Source organism: Phyllostomus hastatus, unplaced genomic scaffold, assembly GCF_019186645.2.
Source record: "Phyllostomus hastatus isolate PE091 unplaced genomic scaffold, TTU_PhHast_1.1 phas_contig_16, whole genome shotgun sequence".
Taxonomy (NCBI): Eukaryota; Metazoa; Chordata; class Mammalia; order Chiroptera; family Phyllostomidae; genus Phyllostomus; species Phyllostomus hastatus.
Window position 1 is genome coordinate 10,212,419 of NW_025333643.1, and position 21,074 is coordinate 10,233,492.

At 36.1% G+C, this 21,074-nt stretch overlaps 1 protein-coding gene and 1 pseudogene across 4 annotated transcripts in view; both read right to left on the reverse strand.

Moving 5' to 3' along the window:
* The window catches only part of SFMBT1 (Scm like with four mbt domains 1), a 115,868-nt gene that overhangs the window by 31,438 nt on the left and 63,356 nt on the right, over positions 1–21,074 (reverse strand). For all 4 annotated transcript variants that reach the window (XM_045832466.1, XM_045832463.1, XM_045832464.1 and 1 more), the window contains 2 exons: positions 8,612–8,852; positions 1,757–1,845 (listed from right to left, as the gene is read on the reverse strand). In XM_045832466.1, the coding sequence (XP_045688422.1) occupies positions 1,757–1,845; positions 8,612–8,816 (294 nt within the window). In that variant the 5' untranslated portion in view covers positions 8,817–8,852. The remainder of the gene's footprint in view (positions 1–1,756; positions 1,846–8,611; positions 8,853–21,074) is intronic.
* Positions 4,297–5,175, reverse strand: LOC123814563 (annotated as a pseudogene).

Below are 21,074 nucleotides of genomic sequence, written 5' to 3' on the forward strand. Positions count from 1 at the left end.
TGAACACTTCAGCACAAATTCTTTGAGACTGGGTTTTCTGCACACAAGTCTGTGTCTCTCACTCTCTCACTTTTATTTTCTTTTTAACACTTGTTTTTTTTAAAAGGGAGCACCTTATACTGTTTTTCAATTTGTGCTTGTTACTTAATACATCATAATCACATAACCATTTCTTAATATTCAAACTTACATTTTTTTATAATAAGAACTGCTCTGTGACACTTACATATTCCTTTTTTTTTGACCCATATTCTTATTAGACAAAAGAACATATGAACAAATGGGAAAACCCATTGACAGCTAAAGATCAGAATGGCAGAATCAAGGTCAATGTAGTGTAGGATTTTATTAATTCATTTGTTCATGATTTCACTCATTCATTCAAATTTTGCTGAATGTTTAGTATATGCCAAGCCCTTGCTTAAACATAATGAAATGAGTCAGAGTATACAATATAAAGATTAGCTTGAAACAGAATGCTCACCAAGTTTTACAGGGGAATGTAAGTCAATCATAGAAGTAAACATACGAGCTAAAACTCTTTTTTTAAAAACCTTACAAGAAAACATGAGAGGTAAATCTTCATGACCTTGGGTCAAGCAAATCCTTCTTAGATATGACATCAAAGCATAAACAAAAAAGAAAAGAAAAGAAAAACAGATAAACTGGACTATATCAAAACTCAAAAAAACTTTTATGCTGCAAATGATATCAAGAAAGTGAAAAGATAATCCAAATAATTGGAGATAATTTCTGGAAATCATCTATCTGATAGGACTTGCAACCAGAATTTATAAGGAATTCTTAAAATGAGTAAAGACAGTTTAAAAAAATACACAAATCGCAATTAAGTACATAAGAAAAACCTTCAACATCATTAGTCATTAAGGAAAAGTGATTTCCCTAAATCAAAATAAGATACTACATCATACTCACTAGCATAGCTTTACCAAAAAGAGAATAATAAATGTTGTCAAGGATGTAGAGAAATTGGAACCTTTACATATGCCTCAAAGAATAATACTAGTCTCACAGAAAGTAACAAAACATAACTTAGAAATGTTGTAACCAACAAACTGATTTCACAAAAACAAGAAATCTATAATCACTAATGAGCTCAAAATCTACATAACATAAAAGGACTACTGAAAGTAGGGAGGTGATAGGAGTACTATGGACGTACTGTCTCCTGAGTGGTGGAATACCGGGAGTCACACATCACCCATTGTGGGAGTTATAAATGCCCATCCTTGAAGTAGAATCAACCCCTACTCAGTTACAGAGTGGAAGCCCCAAAATGCTACATTTTCCAGATGTATAAACTAATCTGGAAAACTAGATTTTTATGTGTTAGCAACTAATTCAGAATACTGACTAGGGGTGTGTAACACTGCATGCAGCCCAGGATGGTTGTGAATGTGGACCAACATAAATCGTAAATTTACTTAAAACAGGCTTTTTTGTGATTATGTGTCACAATGTATTTGAAGTGTGGCCCAAAACAACTCTTCTTCCAGTGTGGCACAGACACCAAAAGGTTGGACACCTCTGCAATTTAAGCACTGAGCAAGCTAACAGTTTGTAACCTTTCAGGGTTAAGTTCAAACCTCCCAATACCCTTGCCTACATCTGTAGTAATGCTTATTTGCCTTGGGGTAGTAAACAAGCGACCAATATTAAGATTCCTCAGACAGAGAATAAATACCACTAAAGATCAGGAGGGTTTTCCACAGATTCTGCAAGCAATAATACTCACGCCCTCTAGCAGCGGAATAGGAGGACTACATGCTCCCGTCAGAGTCTGCCGCAGGAACTCATCCCAGTCAGAAACCTTATCTCTGATGCCTAGATAAGGAATAAAATGAGCGCTTTACTCATAATGTCAGCCACAGAACACAGAGAAACTAAACAGAATACAGACAAATTAAACCAGTGAAAATGGTTTACAGGTGTATAGATCATTTTAATATCTAAGAGTCTGGCAACGGTTTCTTTGAAAGCTTGAGACAAAAGTCCTCCTAGATAGAGCTACTCTCTGGTTAGTTTAATACGAGTTGTATGCAAAACAAGGGGAATAGTTCCAAGTCTCTGTTAATATAATTTATCCAAAAGTTACCTAGTTTATTTTTTATTATGGAGATTTTAAAATACAGATAAAAGCAGAGAAAACACTATAATGAATCCTCTTATACAGAGATTCAACCACTGTCACTTCATAGCCAATTTTTTCATTTTTAAAGATTTTATTTATTTTTTTAAGAGAGAGGGAAAAGAAGAGAGAAAGAGAAAGAGAGAAACATAATCAGCTGCCTCTCACATGCTGGGGACCTGGCCCGCAACCCAGGCATGTGCCCTGATCTGTAATCAAACCAGTGAGTGACCTTTCTGTTCACAGGCCAGTGCTCAACCCACTGACCCACACCAGCCAGGGGAATCTTTCCACCTAGATCTGGAGTAGTTAGCAAATGACAACATGTTCATATACACATTCATATATGTTCTCCTCCTCCTTCATTCTGTACACATTTTTCTTTTTTCATAAAGTAAGATCTACTAGAAAACACTCTTTGGCTGTATATAGATAGTCCATGTCTCCTTTTACCACTAACTGCAGCTTACCACTATAAAGTATCCTTCTTTGTCTCTTGTTATGTCTTCTGATCTGAAGTCCACCTACGTCAGACATCAGACTGAGACTCCTACTTTCTTTTCTATTTGCATTTGTCTATGTATCTTCGTCTATACTTATATGCTTTCAGAATCTGTCCAGTTAGGTTTGTTTCCTGTATATGACACAGAATTAAGTTTTGTTTTGTGAGCCAACTTAAATTGTTTTTTTACTTTTAATATAAGAGTAAGCCCATTAACATTTATTGATATTATTAATATATGTGGCCTCAATTCTGTCTTATTGTTAAATATTATATAAATTGTTGTGTATTACAGTCTTTCGCAATGTGATCTACTTTATTTGAACATATACTTTTTCTTTTTTAAAAATCTATCTTCAGTATTTAGAGAAGTTTGTGTTTTATTCTTCTGGCTACCTTTATATAATACTTTAGTTGTCTCTATTTTTGGACTACTTTTTCTTTCTTTGTTCTATAAACAATACTCAAGTTAGCTATAACCTCTTTTTTCTCCTCTTTAGCATCTCACTTCAAGTAATAGGCTTTTACTCCCAGTTAACACTTAAAAGGCAATTAGTTAAACTATTCAGCGGTAAAGCTAATTTTTTAAAAAGGCAATGAGTGAGCTCATACCATGCCTAAGACATGCTCTCCCAACTGTTGTTCCATATTTCTTATAGTTATATTCTATTTATATTGTCAGAACATGTAGCCATTACAAACTATACCATCTCCCTTATGACCATCATTTAGTTCTAAGTTCTAGAGCTAAAATATTTAATGTTTTATTTAATATTTAATGTTTAGTTCTAGAGCTAATATATTTAATGTTTCATAATAGTTCTTATGCTAATGTTCCTTCAGTCATTTGGTTTTCTGAAGCTCATTCTTTAGTGGATTTCTTAGGAAGGGTTCACGGGAACAATATTCCTTGAATCTTTACATCATAACAGTTTGCATATGGCTTTTATGCCTGAAGTTCAGTTAAGCTAGATGTAAAATCCTTGCTTCATATTTTCTTCCAATGAATTAAAATATATTACCCTATTGTCTTTTGGCATAAAGCATTGTTATCAATTAATCTAAATAACCAAGGGATTACTTTTTGCTTTAAAGTTCAATTTCATTAGAACACCTCTTGATGTCACCGTTCTTGTCTGATTCTCCCATGTGCATATTGGGCCCTTTCTATAAGTATTTCAAGTCCTATTTTATTTTAGTGAAGTTTCCTTAAATTATAATTTAAAATATTTTACTGTTTCATTGCTTTGGTTTTCTTCTTCAGGGACTTCTATTTTTTTGCCTATCTATATTATTCCCAAGTCCTTTATATTCCTTTCTTCATTTCTTTTTTATTTTAATTTTTTCTCTTTCTCATTTTATTTCTCTTCGGATACTATCCATGATTGATTCATTCCTCTATTCACTTTACCTTAGTCTTCATTTCTAATATTTTTAATTTCTAGTTCTGTGCTAACTTCTACTTTTTCTACTTTAAATCTTCCTTTTCTCCAATCATCTCATTTCTGAATTTTAATAAATTTTACTCATGCTCTTTCCCACTGCTTCTATCATTACTTTTTAAAAAAACTGCTTATTTTTCATTAACTGTTTATTTTTCATCAACCTTATTTCCATTTTGTTTAAGAACTTACGGAAAAATAGCCTAAGACCACAAAGTGGTTGCCCCTACCCATTAAGTGGCCTGCGCAGTGGGGGCTGCAGACCAATCTTCAGTGTCAGCTGAGCACTCCAGTCTTCAGAAGGAAATTGCTGGACAGGCACAGAGGGCACCTGTGTGCCTTCAGACTAGTCTGCAACCTCAGGTTGCGCAGCAGTGAACTCAGGAGCTGGAGCAGTCCATGCACCCTGAAATGCCTCCTGGGTGAAAGCGTCTTCAACTGCAGCCTGCTCTTCCTTTTCAGTCTCTTCAGAATCTCTGTAGATTTAGAGATCAAGCATGATTCCCAGGGGTGTTCATGGGAGATGGTGCCACACATGCACAGAACTTCCCGGGCCAGCACCCAGTACATCAGACCCACTGAGTGAGCCCCCTCGTTGTTACAAAGGATGGCAATGTTCACACAGCAAGAGGAGAGTCTGTGTTACACAGAGCAGTGCTAGGCAGGTTAATGTAAGGCACCTCTTTGAGGAGCTAGTGGTCAGCCCTGGGAACAGTAACTACCAGAAGTCTCAGCTCCAAGAAGGTAGCCTGGATCTGGTTAGTGAGGGTTCCAGGAGTGAAGTGACAGCAACAGCACTGGCTTCTGTGGCAGCAGCAAACTTCAGCACAGCTCACTGGCCAGTATTCTTGGACAATATGACACTGACAACAGCAGTGTTTTCAATGGCAACAGTGGCATGATCTGTGAGCAAAGCTTCTCCCAGGTTCTCTTCAGATCTATGGTATAGATACTATCACTCTTCCTTGTGTAGTTGTACTGTTTCTTTTGGAATCAAGATTGGTGCCACCTGAGTGGGTTCCTGCTGCAAGGAATTTGAGGAAAACCTCCTTCATTTGCAGGACATCAAGAGCTCTGGACATTGTGAAAGTGTCCCTTTAAGATATGTAGGGACCTACCCTGGCTGGTGTGGCTCAGTGGATTGAGTGCCATCCTGAGAACCAAAGGGTCACTGGTTCGATTCCCAGTCAGGGCATCTGCCTGGGTTGTGGGCCAGGTCCCAGGTGGGAGGCACATGAGAGGCAACCCACAATGATGTTTCTCTCCCTTTCTCCTTCCCTTCCCTTCTGTCTAAAGATAAATAAATAAATCATCTTTTTAAAAAGATCTTTAAAAAGAGATGTAGGAACTGAAAACAATGCTGCATGGGACTCTCTCTGGGTAGCACGAAAAGGGCTATTACTTTCTTTCAGCTTGTTTTAAATTTTTTTCTTTAATGATTTTATTTATTTTTTAGAGAGAGGAAAATAGAGAGAGAAACAGAGGAAGAGAAACATTCACTGGTTGCCTCTCAAAGGCCCCAATCCAGGACCGGCCCACAACCCGGGCAGGTGCCCTGAAGGGGAACCAAATCAGTGACCTTCTGGTTTGCAGGACAGCACCCAATCCACTGAGCCTCACCAGTCAGGGTTGATTTTTTTTTATCCGACACAGCGTTCATCTCTTTTGTAGTTGCTTCTCTGGAAGAACTTTATTCTACCCTTTTCTTAATAACCTTTTATGAGATTCAGCTGAAATCACTGTCTCTTGTTCAAATTAAAATGAGATGAATTTTCCTATAGTACTCTTAAAATGAGATGCTGGGCCAGATAGTTTCATGCCTCAATCTTCCTTACACTGTATTTTCACAAAATGTTAAAAATATGGTCAAACAGAAGCTCACTGACATCCCAGAATACTAACACCCAGATCCTCATTTCTAAATACCATTCTTCACCAAAAGGAACCAAGATTTCTTGGGGAAAAAATGGATAATTTCAGGGATAAAACTATTTGAAGAATATAGGAACATAAAGGACACGTTAGCCAGTTTGAAGAAGTACACACTGGCCAAATCTAGGACAATCTGAGTATCAAAATAAATAAAATAGCAAAGGATTATAACCCATTAAATAAAATAATCATGAGTCCACACTGACATATGAGATCTGTCCAGAAGGTATCCAGACATGCAGTGTGAACAACAGAGACATTTACTATACAAGATACAAGATACAAGAAACCTTGTACATAGGACAATGACATCTCAGCCCCCTTGAACCTCGGGACCTCACGTAGTTCTCCCAATCACCATCAGCTACCCTGTCATATTCTCTTGAATCTCATCAACAGTCTGAAATCTCTTCCTGTTCAAAGGTCATTTTAGTTTTGGGAAAAGCCAGAAGTCACAAGATGCGCCAAATCTGGACTGTGGAGGGCTGAGTCACAAGTCACCTGGATGATTTGCTCTTTCACCAGAAAACTCTGCACAAGACATGAACCATGAGCAGGCACGTTGTGGTGATAAAGCTGCCAATCACCAGTTGCCCATAGCTCTGGCCTTCTGAATCATCTGAATAGTTTCCACAGAGGAATGTTCAAGCTTCACACAAAATTTGATGGAGATTCGTTGCTCTACTTGCTCAGTCATTTTGAATGCAATGGCCACACAGTACACATGCTCACTCAACAGTATCTACCACACCCACTGACTAGTACAGTGAAGTGGTTGTCATTGTTCACGCATGCACATTCCAGTCCATTCTCCTTGGCTGCCAGGTTACATTGATGTGGGGCAAACCATTCTTGTTATACAAACAATAACTAGACTTTTTCCAGACAGACCTCATATATATGTAAATACACATATACAGTGTAAATGTACTTACACAGTATGTGTGTAAATGGAAGAAAAGGGAAAGTTCTTTCTATAGTATAAAGCCAATTATAAAATATAGAAAAATTAGGAAAAAACCACTTGGTAATCATTGGGGTAATAATTGTTTTAGATAAAAATTATCAATGGATGCTAAAATAGTGGGTGAAAAGTTTGAAGAGAAATGAGATATTTATATACTCTCAAAGTATCTTCCCACAAGATACTTATTAATTTAAAAGGGTAAAAGCAATTTTATGGTAGAAAAACCTGCTGTATATCAACTTAATCAAACAACGAAAGTTAGCACCACCAGTTATAGGACAAACCAACAGCATGTATCTTCTGATAAGATATTCTAGAAGGACACAGCATCGCTTCTGCATTCTTCCTATGAAAGGTGCATGATCTGAATTTAAGGGAACATCAGACAAACCCAAACTGTGGAACAGTCTAAAAAAATAACTGACCTATATTCTTCAAAAATCAACACCAAGTAAAACAAAGAAAGGTTAAGTAAACAAAAAGACATGACAACCAAATGCAATGTATAACCCTGGACTGAATCCTGGACAAGGAACAGAAATGGGGCATAATGAGTACTATTGGCTCTATGCATAATGAACATTACTGGGAATATAGGCCTGTACCTTTCAAAAATGTCAGTCATGAAAGACAAAGAAAGCTTGAAGAGCTGCTCCAGATGAAAGAAATCTCATGAGACATGACAACTGAATGCAACACATGATCTAGAATAAAAACATTACTGGTAAAAACTAAATATGGTATATAGATTAAATAATAGTACATATCAAAGTTGACTTCCTGGTTTTGTTATTTTACTATGTTCATGAATGTCCTTGTTTTTAGGAGAACATTTAAGTACTTAGTAAAAAGTATGATGTCTACAATGGACTCTAATGGTTCTTTTAAAAAGCATGCACACACATACAGTTATGTTTGTGGTTTGGAAGAGAAAGGAAAAGAGAGGGAGGGAGGAAGGTACAAAGGGAGAAGGGTAAGGTAAATTTGATAAAATGTCATCATTTAGGAAACAGAGCAAAGTCTCCAAGAATTTTCTATACTATTTTCACAACTTTTCTATAAATCCAAAATTACATCAAAATAAGAAGTTGAAAGAAAAACATGTAAGGTCTGGTATATTCTTAAATCTGCACTCTCTGTCCTTTCTCCACCTTCATATGAATGACCCTTCTCTTTCTTTTGTCCTATTGTCTCTGCTTGCTGGATTTGGATTCTACTCCCAGTAGAGCTCTTTTCTAGAAGAAAGCCTCAGTTGATTCATTTTAAAGATCCTAAATCCCAGATCACTTGTAGGAGAAAGAACAATAAAGTGAAAAAAAATATCGATCTGGTCCAACGTACCTAAAGATAACCAGTCCTACAATTCTCAAACTCAGAGTGCCTCACAGTCTTATAGAATAAGTAAATGATGCTCTAGGGAGTGTCACAAAAACCTGAGGCTTTATGGAACACAGAAAATAATTTTAAAACATAAGAAAATATGCATTATTCCTTGTATTTTCCTTCAAAAAGCTAATGCAAAAAAGTGAGAAAAACCTATTTGCTTGGAACCTCAAGATTATGGACAAGATTTCCTATAGCAGCAACATATTACATCATGACAGAAAGTATTTTTTTACCTTCTGGGGCTTCGAGGGTCTTCTTATTCTGCTGACACCACCCAATGGGGTACAGGCCAGCCTTCCTGATGTCACACCAGAAGTCTGCTCTCCGGTCCTCCCCATAGCCATCATAGCGGAGGAGGAGCAACTGCTCACAGGTGGTAATGATGGTGGCAACCCAGTAAGTTTCAGGATCTGTTTTCACAATCACCTCCAGTTTCATCCCAGGAGCAAATCCATTTTGCAAGCGTGTGTCCACCTGAACAGGGAAATGTTATTAACCACCAGACAAGTATCTCAAATAAGTATTTCTTTGGCCAATATTCTTTTTTAAGTCTTACAATTCTGAAGTACTACATGCAATAAAATCTTCTCAAGGGAAACCTGAGAAATCCCAATTCTAACTCACAGAAGTGATCGAAACAAAACAGGGAATAGCAATGCTGCTCGGTTCCATCTTAAAAGAACTCAGTATTTTTACCACAGCAGTCTATTATGATCACAGAGAATGTTTTCTATTAAGTATATAAATCACTGTTGTTTACAATTTTAACAGCTTTTGACACAGTAAGTTTTCTAGAATGATTTCTAGATCATTCAAAAGAAAATTTATGACTCTAGAAAAGAGAAGGAGCAAAAATAAGCTATAATAATAAAAAATTAGTATAATATATAGGGAGCCATAACCTCCCAGTTTCCCTGACACAGTGTATGTTTACACCTATTGTCTTGAAAAACAATTAGTAATGCCCCTTTCCTCTCTCAAAAATGTCTTAATTTAGATGATAAATTGTATGGTCACAAAGGTATAGGTTAGCAATTCTGGGACTACTGTGTGTATGTGTATAATAATAATAAATAAATCAATATACTGTGGATGAAGTGAGACACGTTTCTCACTGTGGGAGAAAGAAGTAAAACTAAGGAAGGAGGAAGAAGAGAATGGACCTGTGGTGCTGAATTGGAATCAAGGTATCAGAATGAGGTGATGACTGCAGATGCAGAGAGACAAATAAATAGAAAGAGGTTTTTTAAATAAGTAATGTGTGTGTACGTACATATATGTTAACATACAAATATTTCCTAGCTCTGTGAATTGACAGAAACTAGAAGTAATAATACTCAGCTGTATCAAGTTTAGTATTGATACAGATATTGATTTCCAAACCCCATCCTCCAATAAAAAAGAATAAGGGCTCCATGAAGAAATAACGGACTCATTTCTGGGATGGAGAAAATAGAATAGGAGCCTAGAATATCTGGTGATAACAGAAAGTAGGGAAATGCTCCAAAAATGATGGGGACATTTGGAAAGGACATGGGAGCACACTAGAAATATCTCCCAATGGTTCCATGTAGGACAATTTGAGCAATAAAATAAATAATGAGAGTAATGGATTATAACCCATAGATTTATATAGATATCCATGTGTTCATACTGTTAAAAATGATTAACAGAGAAGAGAGGACAGATCTTCCTTAGAGTAGAAAACCAATTAATAAAAATAGAGAAAAATAATGGAAATAGAAAATCACCTTTAGACAAACACCACAGAAGCACTGCAGGCAAGAATCATGGATCAATGCTAAAATAATTAGGATGACTATGATATTTATATAATCTCAAAGGTTCTCCCTGCAAGATTCATATTAATAGCAAAGGGAAAACAGTAACGTTACAATGAAGAAATCTGGCAGAAACCACCCTAACTAACTGATCAACATTAACATCACCACTCTGAACACATCAATGTCATATGCCTTTGATATCATAACAAGGAAAGCACAAAACCACTTTTAATACATTTTTGTCAAATCTGCATAAACTTGAGTTAACCAGGAAAAAAACCAAACCTAAATTGAGGTATACTCATAAAGGTATACTCATAAAGGTACTCATGAGGTATAAAATAACTAAGTACTATGCTCTTCAAAAGTATCAGAACCATGAAAGACAAAGAAAGAATGAGGAACTGCCATACACTGGGGGAGGCGATGGAGACCTGAGCACTAGATGCAATGTGGTCATAACAACCACTGGAAAGTAAGGAGATGCTGGAAAGGGAAGAGCCAGAGTGGAAAAGTCCCATATGCTGTGTAAAAATTCCTCCCCCTTCTAATCACAACCCTATTGTGTTCCTGAAAGGTAATCACTATCCTGAATTATAACACTACAGTTTTAGTGCAGTATGAATGTTTTTCTGTGTGGGGTTTCTCTTTCCCAACATTGCTTATAAAACTCATAAATACTGCTGCATCACAGTAGTTTATTTTCATTGCTCTAAACTATTCCATTTTCACAAATGTGCCACATTTATCCTTTCTTTTTTAAAAAGATTTGACTTATTTATTTTTAGAGAGGGGGAGGGAGAAAGAGAGGGAGAGAAACATCAACGTATGATTGCCTCTGGCACGCCCCGCCTACTAGGGACCTGGCCAGCAACCCAGGCACGTGCCCTGACTGGGAATCAAACCAGCAACCCTTTGGTTCACAGGTAGCACTCAATCCACTGAGCCACACCAGCCAAGGAACAATTTATCCTTTTGAATGCTACTAAGAGTAGACATTTTGGGTGATTCCCAGTTTTGGAAGACTATAAAGAATACTGCCATGATTATATGAATATTTTTGTATGTCTGTTGGTACATACATATAGGCAACTGATCTGCCTGGCAATGGCAAATGTAGCCCAGCCCCGCTGGAAAGCCCATAGGCACGTGGCAGCACACAGGATGCCAAACCCACGAATCGGTTCTCCTGGGTGAGACCAGGTCTGCATTATACTGAGGCTGCTTTGAGACTTGCTCTTGCTAAAACTCCCTCAGCCTGAGTTGAAGCAGCAAAAGCTTACTGCATATCTTTAAAGTAACTTCCTGAAGTCTGTACTAATTCTCCCAAGGACTGAAGTGTAACTAGACCAATTACTCTTATTGTTCCCTTGCATTTGCAACATTTTTTCCTTGTGAATCTGTAAGAAGTAATCAGTAACATTCTTTCCTTTGCTATCTGTAAAAAATAATTACCTAAAGCAAACCTAAGCATAATGAATGAGAACCTTCTTTAATGAATGCTATTAGAAAGCCAATAAAAGCTTTTCAAGGCAAGGGTCAAGGTGCTCTCCCCCTGAGAAAATGACTGAGATGCTCTCCCCTCGAGAGGGTGGCCGTGCCATCCCTTTTCATCCACAGGACTTCAGTAGTTCATGTGAATTTGTCTCATCTCATCCACAACGCCACGGACACTGCTGGTCAGAGTGCGCATCACATACACACATAGATTTCTATAACAGAGGGTCAAACTGTTTTTTACAAAGTGGTTGTACCAATTTACTTTCCCAGTAGCAAAAATCCTTTTGCTCCAACATTCTAACCAACATTTTTGTGTTTTCTGTCTTTTTCATTTTAACCATTTTGGAAAGTGTGTAGTATATCTCATTATTAAAATAATTTTCATTTTTCTAATAATAAAGTTGAGAACTTTTATATTTACTAGCTATTTATAGTTCTTCTTTTGGAAAATGCCTAAGTTTCTTGTCAATTTTTTACTGATCTATATTTTGCATTTCAGTTTTTTGTTAGTTACTTGTGTTACAAACATTTTCTCACTTTCTTGGCATTGTTGTTTGAGGGACAGAAGTTCATAATTTTAATTCAGTTTGATTTATCAGTGTTTCTCCTTCAAAAAGCTAGTGCTCTTTCTGTATTTTGAAACAAAATTTTTCCTTATTTCTAGAGGTCATGAAGACATACTATATTATTTCCTAGAAGCCTTTCATATTTAGGACTAATATCCACCTCGAATTAATCTCTGTATATGATATTTGGTAGGGATCAGGCTTCATTTGTTTGAAAATGCATATATAATTGACCTACCATGTTTCCTTAAGATTATAAATTGCCGCCTTTGTTATAAATCAAGTGTCCCTACAAAAGTAGATGTTTCTGATTTGTTTTTCCTTAGAGCAGAACAATACTGCCTTAGTTAACTTTGACTTTGATATCTAGTACAGCAAGTCTTCTCATCTTATTCTTTAGCTGTGTCTGACTATCCTTGCTCCTTATATTCTAAACTTTAGAATCAGCTTGTCAATTTCTACCTAGATTTTTTTTAGGGGGGCAGGAAGTATTTGACTTTGGTTGAAGTAAATCTACAGATCTATTTCAAGAGAACTGACATCTTTACATTAGTGATTCTTCCATTACATAAACGAGGTATATTCATTCCTTCATTTTAACTTATATCAATAATGGCTTGGAGCATCTTTGCAAATTTTTGTTATACTTATTTCTAGCCACTTGACTTTTTAAGTGTTATTATACAATAAATCACATATTTCAGTTTTCACTTTTATTTATTTCTGGTATACAGAAACATAATAGATTTTTTAATGCTACATTGGATCTAATAATCTTGCTGAAATTAATTAACATATCTCCAAATTATTTTATTTATCTGCAAGTAATGACACTTTTTTCCTTCCCTTCTAATCCGTATATATCTTATTATTTTTCTTAACTATATTGGCTAGAACATCTAGAACAATATTAAACAGAAGTCATGTTAACTAGTATCTTTGCCTTGCTCCTTATTAAAAGGAAAGCATGCATCTTTACTACCATTAATAAAATTTCCTGCGCCATTTTTGTAGATATGCTTTATCGAGTTAACTAAATTACCATCTATAGTTTGCTAAAAGTTTTATCATGGTGGGTATGGAATTTTATCAATAATTTTCCTTTATATATTGAGATGATAATGTGTTTTTTCTCCTTTATTCTACTATTGTTATTATGCTGGTTGATTTTCAAATGTTAAACCATCTTGCATTCCTAGAAAAATCAACTTGTTATTAATGTATTATCCTTTCTAAATTCAGCTACATTTGGTTTGCTATTATTCTGTATGCAGATATCTATGCATCAGTCTTCATCAGTAACGCTACTCTGTAATTTTCCTTTTCTAAAATATTCATGTTCAGTTTGATATCAAGGTTATGCTGACCTACAAACAAATTAGTATCCTACAATCAACGATGGATAGAACAACCAGACAGAAAGGAGACAGAGGACTTTTAAACAAGACGATTAACCAGTGAGAACAGATATTAACAGAATACGCCACTCAACAACAGCAGACTACATAGTCCTCTCAAGTGCACATGGAACATTCTCTAGGACAGACCATAATGTTAGGCCACAAAACAAGTTTCAAATTTGAAAAGACTGAAATTATTCAAAGTATCTTTTCTGATCACAATGGAATAAAACTGGAATGCAATAACAGAAGAAAAACTAGGAAATTCACAATTATGTGGAGATTAAACACATTCTTAAACAATACAGCAGCCACTGCCCTTATCCATGAGGGATACGCCCCAAGACCCACAGTGGATGCCTGACCCATGGAGAAAACCAAACCCTATATATACACGATGTTTTCTTATATATACATACCTATGTTTAATTTATAAATTAGATGTAGGAAGAGATTAAGAACAGTAACAAAATAAAACAACTATAACAATATACTATAGTAAAAGTTACATGAATGGTGGCACTATTCAGTAAAATAAGGCTTACTTGAACATAAGCACTGCAACACTGTGCCTGTCGATCTGACGGCCAAGACGGCTGCCAGTGACTAGCAGGCAGGGATAACACACAGCTGACAAAAAGATGATTCACGTTCAAGGTGGGACAGAGTGGAATGGCACAGGATGACAAAAAATTTTGTTGTGCTTTGCAAAGCAGCATGGGAGTTAAAACTTAGGAAAAAATAAAAATAAATAAAACATGAATTGCTTGTTGCTGGAATTTTTATTTTAATGTTTCTGGACTATAGTTGACTGCAGGTAACTAAAACTGTGGCAAGTGAAACTGCAGATAAGGAAGAACTACTGATGATTCAAGAAGAAATCACAAGGGAAATCAGAAAATAAAGACTAATAACAAAAATACAACATATCAAATTTATCAGAGGCAGTGAAAGTGCTAAGAGGGAAATTACAGCTAAATGAACACATTAAAAAAGCAAATCTCAAATGGAAGGAGGACAACATGCAAGAACAGATGGGTAATGTAAACAGAAAGGCAGAAACTCTAAGAAAGAATCAAAAGGAAATGCTAGAAACCAGAGACAGTGTAACAGAACTTAAGACTACCTTTTCTGGGTTCATGAAGAGAATGGGCTCAGCCAAGGAAAGTATCAGTGAGCTAGAAAAAAATGTCTGAAAAGGATAAAACCACATCAAAGAACTGTGAAACAATTACAGGTGTAACATATGTAATGGGAATACTAGGAGACGAGAGAAAGGAATATTAGAAATATTTGAAGTGATAATCACTGAGATTTTCCAAAATCAATGACAGATACCAAACCACAGATCCAAGAAGCCCAAAGTACAAGGATAAAAACCAAAAATACCTATAACCTACACATATCATATTCAAACTGCAGAAAAATAAAGACAAAAAGAAATATTAAAAGGCAGAGGGAGAAAACACTACCTATAGGAAAGCAAGGATAAAAATCTTATCAGACTTCTCTTCGGAAACCATGGTACCAAGAAGAGAGTGGAGTAAAATATTTAAATTACTGAAAGAAAAAAGCCACCGACCAAAAATTTTGTATCTAGCAAAATCAATAAAGACTTTATCAGAGAGATTTTGTTGCCAGGCCTGCCTTGCATAAAATTCTAAAATAAATTATTCAGAAATTATAGGTCAGAAACTCAGATATAATAAAGGGTATTACAAAAGGAATAAATGAAAATAAAATAAAATAAAATCTAATTTTTCTTATTCTTAATCCAATACAGTTTGTTCAAAATAATAATAGCAATAAAGTATTTGGTGATTACAGCTTATATGTAAGAGAAATGAACAACAGCAATGTTATAAAGAATAGGAGGGGTGACTGGGAATACTCTAAGAGACTGCCACAACCCATGAAGTAGTACAGTGTTATTTGAAAGAGGACTTAGATTAGTTGTAAATGTATATTGCAAACTCAAGGACAAGCACTAAAAAAGAATAATTGACTCCTGAATAACACAGGTTTGAACTGCAGGGGGTCCACTTAGACATAGATTTTTTTTTCAATTATAACAAAATACTGTAAATGTATTTTCCTAATGATTTTCTTAGTAGCATTTTCTTTTCTCTAGATTACTTTATTACAAGAATATAATATACAATACATACAATGTACACAATGCATTAAATATATATGTTATCTGTAAAGCTTCTGTTCAACAGTAGGCTGTTAGTAGTTAAGTTTTTAGGGAGTCAAAAGTTTTATGTGGATTTTCAATTGCAGAGGGGGTCAGTGCTTCTAATCCCTGCATTGTTCAAAGATCAATGGTATAATGATATGCCAAACATATAACGGACAAGTATTGTATGATTCCACTTAGGTTACAGAGGTTACCATATTCTGCCACATATAATGCACACATTTTTGTCCATATTTTTGAGGGAAAAATATGGGTGCACATTATACATGGGTAGTACCTGAAATACCTTGAATCTGTTCTTGTGTTTTGTAATTATATCGCATAAAATTTCTTGTACTGTATGTTCAAAAATAAATGGTAAAATTCCCCTATAATACAAAAACAAGTATCTAAATATAGGTGAATTAAAAAATTAAAAGGAAAGATTTTTTTCCTGAAAGTCTGGGCAAAAAACATGGGTGCGCATTATACACAGAAGCGCATTATACATGGCAAAATACGGCCATTCATAAAGACAGAGTATAACAGAGGTTACTGGGGGCTAGGGAAAGGAGAAAATGGGGAGTTACTGTTTAAAGGATACAGGGTTTCTGTTTGAGATGATGCAAAACTTCTGGCAATGGATAGTGGCAGTGGTTGCATAACACTGAAGAAGTACTTAATGCCACTGAATTGTTAAATGGTAAGTTTTATGTATATTTTAACACAATAATTATATTTTTAATTTAGTGGTTACTTAAGTGTTTTCAATACGCATCTTTAATTAACTGAGGTCTACTTACAAATAATATTATACAACTTCATGTGTTGTATAAACATCTTACAACCATATACTTGAAAATCCTACCTCCCATCCTTTGCACTATTGTAGTTATATATCAGGGGTGTCAAACTCATTTTCACCAGGAGCCACATCGGCCTCACAGTTGCCTTCAAAGCGCTGAATGCAATTTTAGGACTGTATAAATATAACTACTCCTTAACAGTTAAGCGAGTACTTGGTGCTGCCACCAGGTAGAAACAAAAGCCAGGCTGGATAAAACAAGGTGGAGGGCCAGATTAGGCCCACGGGCCTTGTGTTTGCCACCTGTATTATATATGCTATAGACACAATATAGTGCTACCATTTTTGTTTTAAACAGTTAGACATATTAAGACATATCTTTTAGACATATTAAGAATAAGAAATGATACTTATATCTAATTTACATTTATGCCATTTCTACTGTCCTTTCTTTGTGTAGATCAAAGTGTCTGCCTTATATCAAATTCCTTCTGCCTTAAAAACTTTCTTCAGTTTTTTTTACAAGTAATGAATTCTCTTAATTTTTGTTTTCCTGAAAAAGTCATTATTTCTCCTTTACTTTTAGAATAAGTTTCTGCTGGGTACAGAATTCTGGATTGACAGGTTTATTTCTTTAACACTTTAAAGATCTTACTCCATTGCCCTGGCTGGTGTGGCTCAGTGGATTGAGTGTCAGCCTATGAACCAAAGGGTCACTGATTCAATTCCCAGTCAGGGCACATGCCTGGGTAGTGGGCCAAGTCCCCAGTAGGGGTGCATGAGAGGCAACCATACACTGATGTTTCTCTCCTTCTCTTTCTCCTTCCCTTTCCCTTTCTCTAAAAATAAATAAATAAATTCTTTAAAAAAAATAAAGATCTTACTCCATTGCCTTCTGGTTTGAACAGTTTCTGGGAAAAAATTTCTATAATTTTTACATTTGTTCCTCTTTATGTAATGTATCTTTTTTCTCTGGTTACTCTCAAGATGTTTCTCTCTGGTTTTTAACAGTTTGAAAATGATGTGCCTGGATGGGTTTTGTTTGTTGTCTATTATTTATCCTGTTTTGTATTCCCTGAGCTTCTTTAGTCTGTGATGTGAAATCTGTCTTTCCTTTGGCAAATTGTCTGTCATTATCTCTTCAAATACCCCTTCCTCACTTTTTCCTTCAGAAATTCCAATTATACATACATTAGACCTTTTTATATTGTCCACAGATGTTTGGTGTTCTGGTCTTGTTTTTCCCCACTCCCTAATCTTCTTTCTCTTTGTTTTCACTCTGGGCATTTCTATAGATTTATCTTCAAGTGTGCTGATTCTTTCCATATCTGTGTCAAGTCTACTGATAGTCCTATCAAAGACATTCATCATTTCCTTTACCCTGTTTTTCATTTCTATGATTTCCATTACATTTCTAATAGTTTCCATCTCTGTGATAATCCCTTTTTGTTCATGCATGTTGTCCACCTATTCTGCTAGATCCTTTAACATACTGATCACAGTTATTTAAAATTCTCTGATAGTTCTAACATATGGATCATATAAGTCTGGTTTTGTTGATTGCTTTGTCTCTTGACAGTGTGCTGTTTTTCCCTCGCTTCTTTATGTGTCCAATAACTTCTGGCTGAAAGCCAGACATTCTGTGTAAAGCAGTCAAGATTGAGGCAAAAAGTATTTATACCTGGGAATGGGCATGCTTCTCATGCCTGAAGTCTGAGGGTGAAGGTTAAGTCAATCTAGTTAGGAGTGGAGCTGGGTTTGGGTTTTGTTGTTGCTCTGATTATTCACAGCACACCACCTGCTTCCAATTCCACCAGCATTTTCTATTATTTAAGGTGGAGGCTTATTTGCCAGAGGGTTTTTCCCCCTCGGTATTTGCTGCTCCACCTCATATTTAAGTCTTCTCTATGTGACTTTATCTCACAGACTGTTTCTCTCCCTACTCTTTCCTCTCCTCTCCCCCACAAATAAATCTTTGCTGACCAGCATTTTCTAACTAGTAGTTAGGGACAGACACAAGAGGGGACTTTGAGATTAACCTTCAACCTTAGTCAGGTTTTGTGTCTCTGGGTCCTGAGGGTGTGAACTTCTCAGACATTCTGTCCCTTTCATTCCTTCTGTTCTAGCTCCAGACTGCAAAGGATCTTCACCTATAACCTGGGGTTAATAGGATTTGCATCCCTTCCCCTAGCAGCCTGAAGCTTTTGGTCTAGAAGACCCAGGTAAAGCTTAGTGTCTTGCACATATCAGGTGCTATTCTGTTCACGGGACAAGTACCTTGAGGAAAGCTTTTTACCTAACACCCTTCCTCCTTGCAAACGTGGTTAACCTCTAATTCCTTTTTAAACCCTGTTTTCCTTCCCAAACTGGGTCCTATAAAACTCTTTTTCACATCCACCTCCATTATTCAAGACATCAGAGCTGTGTCTGCTTTGTCTGTGATCTGCTAGCCAAAGGCATCCCTTCTCAGCATCTACCTACATCCATGCTTGATTTTCAGTATATTTGGCAGCTCTTCACCAAATACTGATTCAGGTTTACATGTACTTCCTAAATTTGACAGTGAGAAAGTATGTATAAATTTATTTTTCTTTTTGCTTTGTCATTCAAAGAGGAGAAAGTGTAATCTGTCTTTTAAAGTCACCTTTTTAAGACAAGAATTTTGATCAGGGAATTTACCCTTCATTTGCATTTTAGTATAAATAAATAAGTTTATGCAAATATATATTAGATTAGTAATAACATTAAAAACAAGAATTCAAAGATATTATAAAATCATTAATAAACTTTCTGTGTTAAAACAATATTAAAAACAATTACAAAAGATTAGCCAATGTGATACAAAATAAAATCCTTACCTAAAATATATAATTCTCACTTAAACTTAAGAGAGGCAAAATGAACTAAGAAATAATCAAAAGGACAACTACTATAACTGAGTTTTTTCTTTTTTTAAATATATTTTATTGATTATGCTATTACAGTTGTCCCATTTCCCCCCCTTCACTCCCCTCCACACTGCACACCGTCTCCCACCCATTTCCCCCACTTTAGTTCATGTCCATAGGTCGTACATGTGTTCTTTCGCTTCTACATTTCCTATAATATTCTTACCCTCCCCTGTTTATTTTCTACCTAACTTTTTAAAAATATATTTTATTGATTATGCCATTACATTTGTCCCATTTCCCCCTTCACTCCCCTCCACCCCGTACACTTCTCCCACCCACATCCCCCCCTTTAGCCATGTCCATGTGTCATACTTGTAAGTTCTTTAGCTTCTCCATTTCCCATACTATTCTTACCCTCCCCCTGTCTATTTTCTACCTACCATCTATGCTACTTACTCACTGTACCTTCCTCCCTCTCTCCTCCTCCCACTCCCCTGTTGCTAACCCTCCATGTGATCTCCCTTCCTGTGGTTCTGTTCCTGTTCTAGTTGTTTGCTTAGTTTCTTTTGGTTTTGTTTTAGGTGTGGTTGTTAATAATTGTGAGTTTGCTGTCCTTTTACTGTACATGTTTTTTTTTTAAGCTTCTCTCCTCAGATAAGTCCCTTTAACATTTCATACAATAAGGGCTTGGTGATGATGAACTCCTTTAACTTGACCTTATCTGAGAAGCACTTTATCTGCCCTTCCATTCTAAATGAAAGCTTTGCTGGATAGAGTAATCTGGGATATAGGTCCTTGTCTTTCATGACTTAGAATACTTCTTTCCAGCCCCTTCTTGCCTGTAAGGTCTCTTTTGAGAAATCAGCTGACAGTCTCATGGGAACTCCTTTGTAGGTTACTGTCCCATTACCTCTTGCTGCTTCTAGGATTCTCTCCTTCATTTTTACCTTGGGTAATGTAATGATGATGTGCCTTGGTGTGTTTCTTCTTGGGTCCAACTTCTTTGGGACTCTCTGAGCTTCCTGGATTTCCTGGAAGTCTATTTCCTTTGCCAAAATGGGGAAGTTCTCCCTTATTATTTGTTCAAATACGTGTTCAATCTGTTGCTTTTCCTCTTCCCCTTCTGGTACCCCTATAATTCAGATGTTGGAACGTTTAAAGATGTCCTGGAGGTTCCTAAGTTTCTCCTCGTTTTTTTGAATTCTTATTTCTCCATTCTTTCCTGTTTGGTTGTTTTTTTTCTTTCTTCTGGTCCACTCTATTGTTTTAAGTCCCAGTTTCCTTCCCATCACTATTGGTTCTCTGTTTATTTTCCTTCATTTCTTTTATGGTGACCTACATTTTTTCATGTAATCTGCACCCAAAATCAACCAATTCTGTGAGCTTCCTGATCACCAGTGTTTTGAACTGTGCATCTGATAGATTGGCTATCTCTCGATCACTTAAAATGATGAGTCCTGGGGCACTGATCTGTTCTTCTGTTTGAGACATGTCTCTCTCTCTCTCTCTCTCTTATTTTTTTTTTGGTCTGGTCGTTCCTGTTACGGTGAGGGGCAGAACCTTAGGTGTTC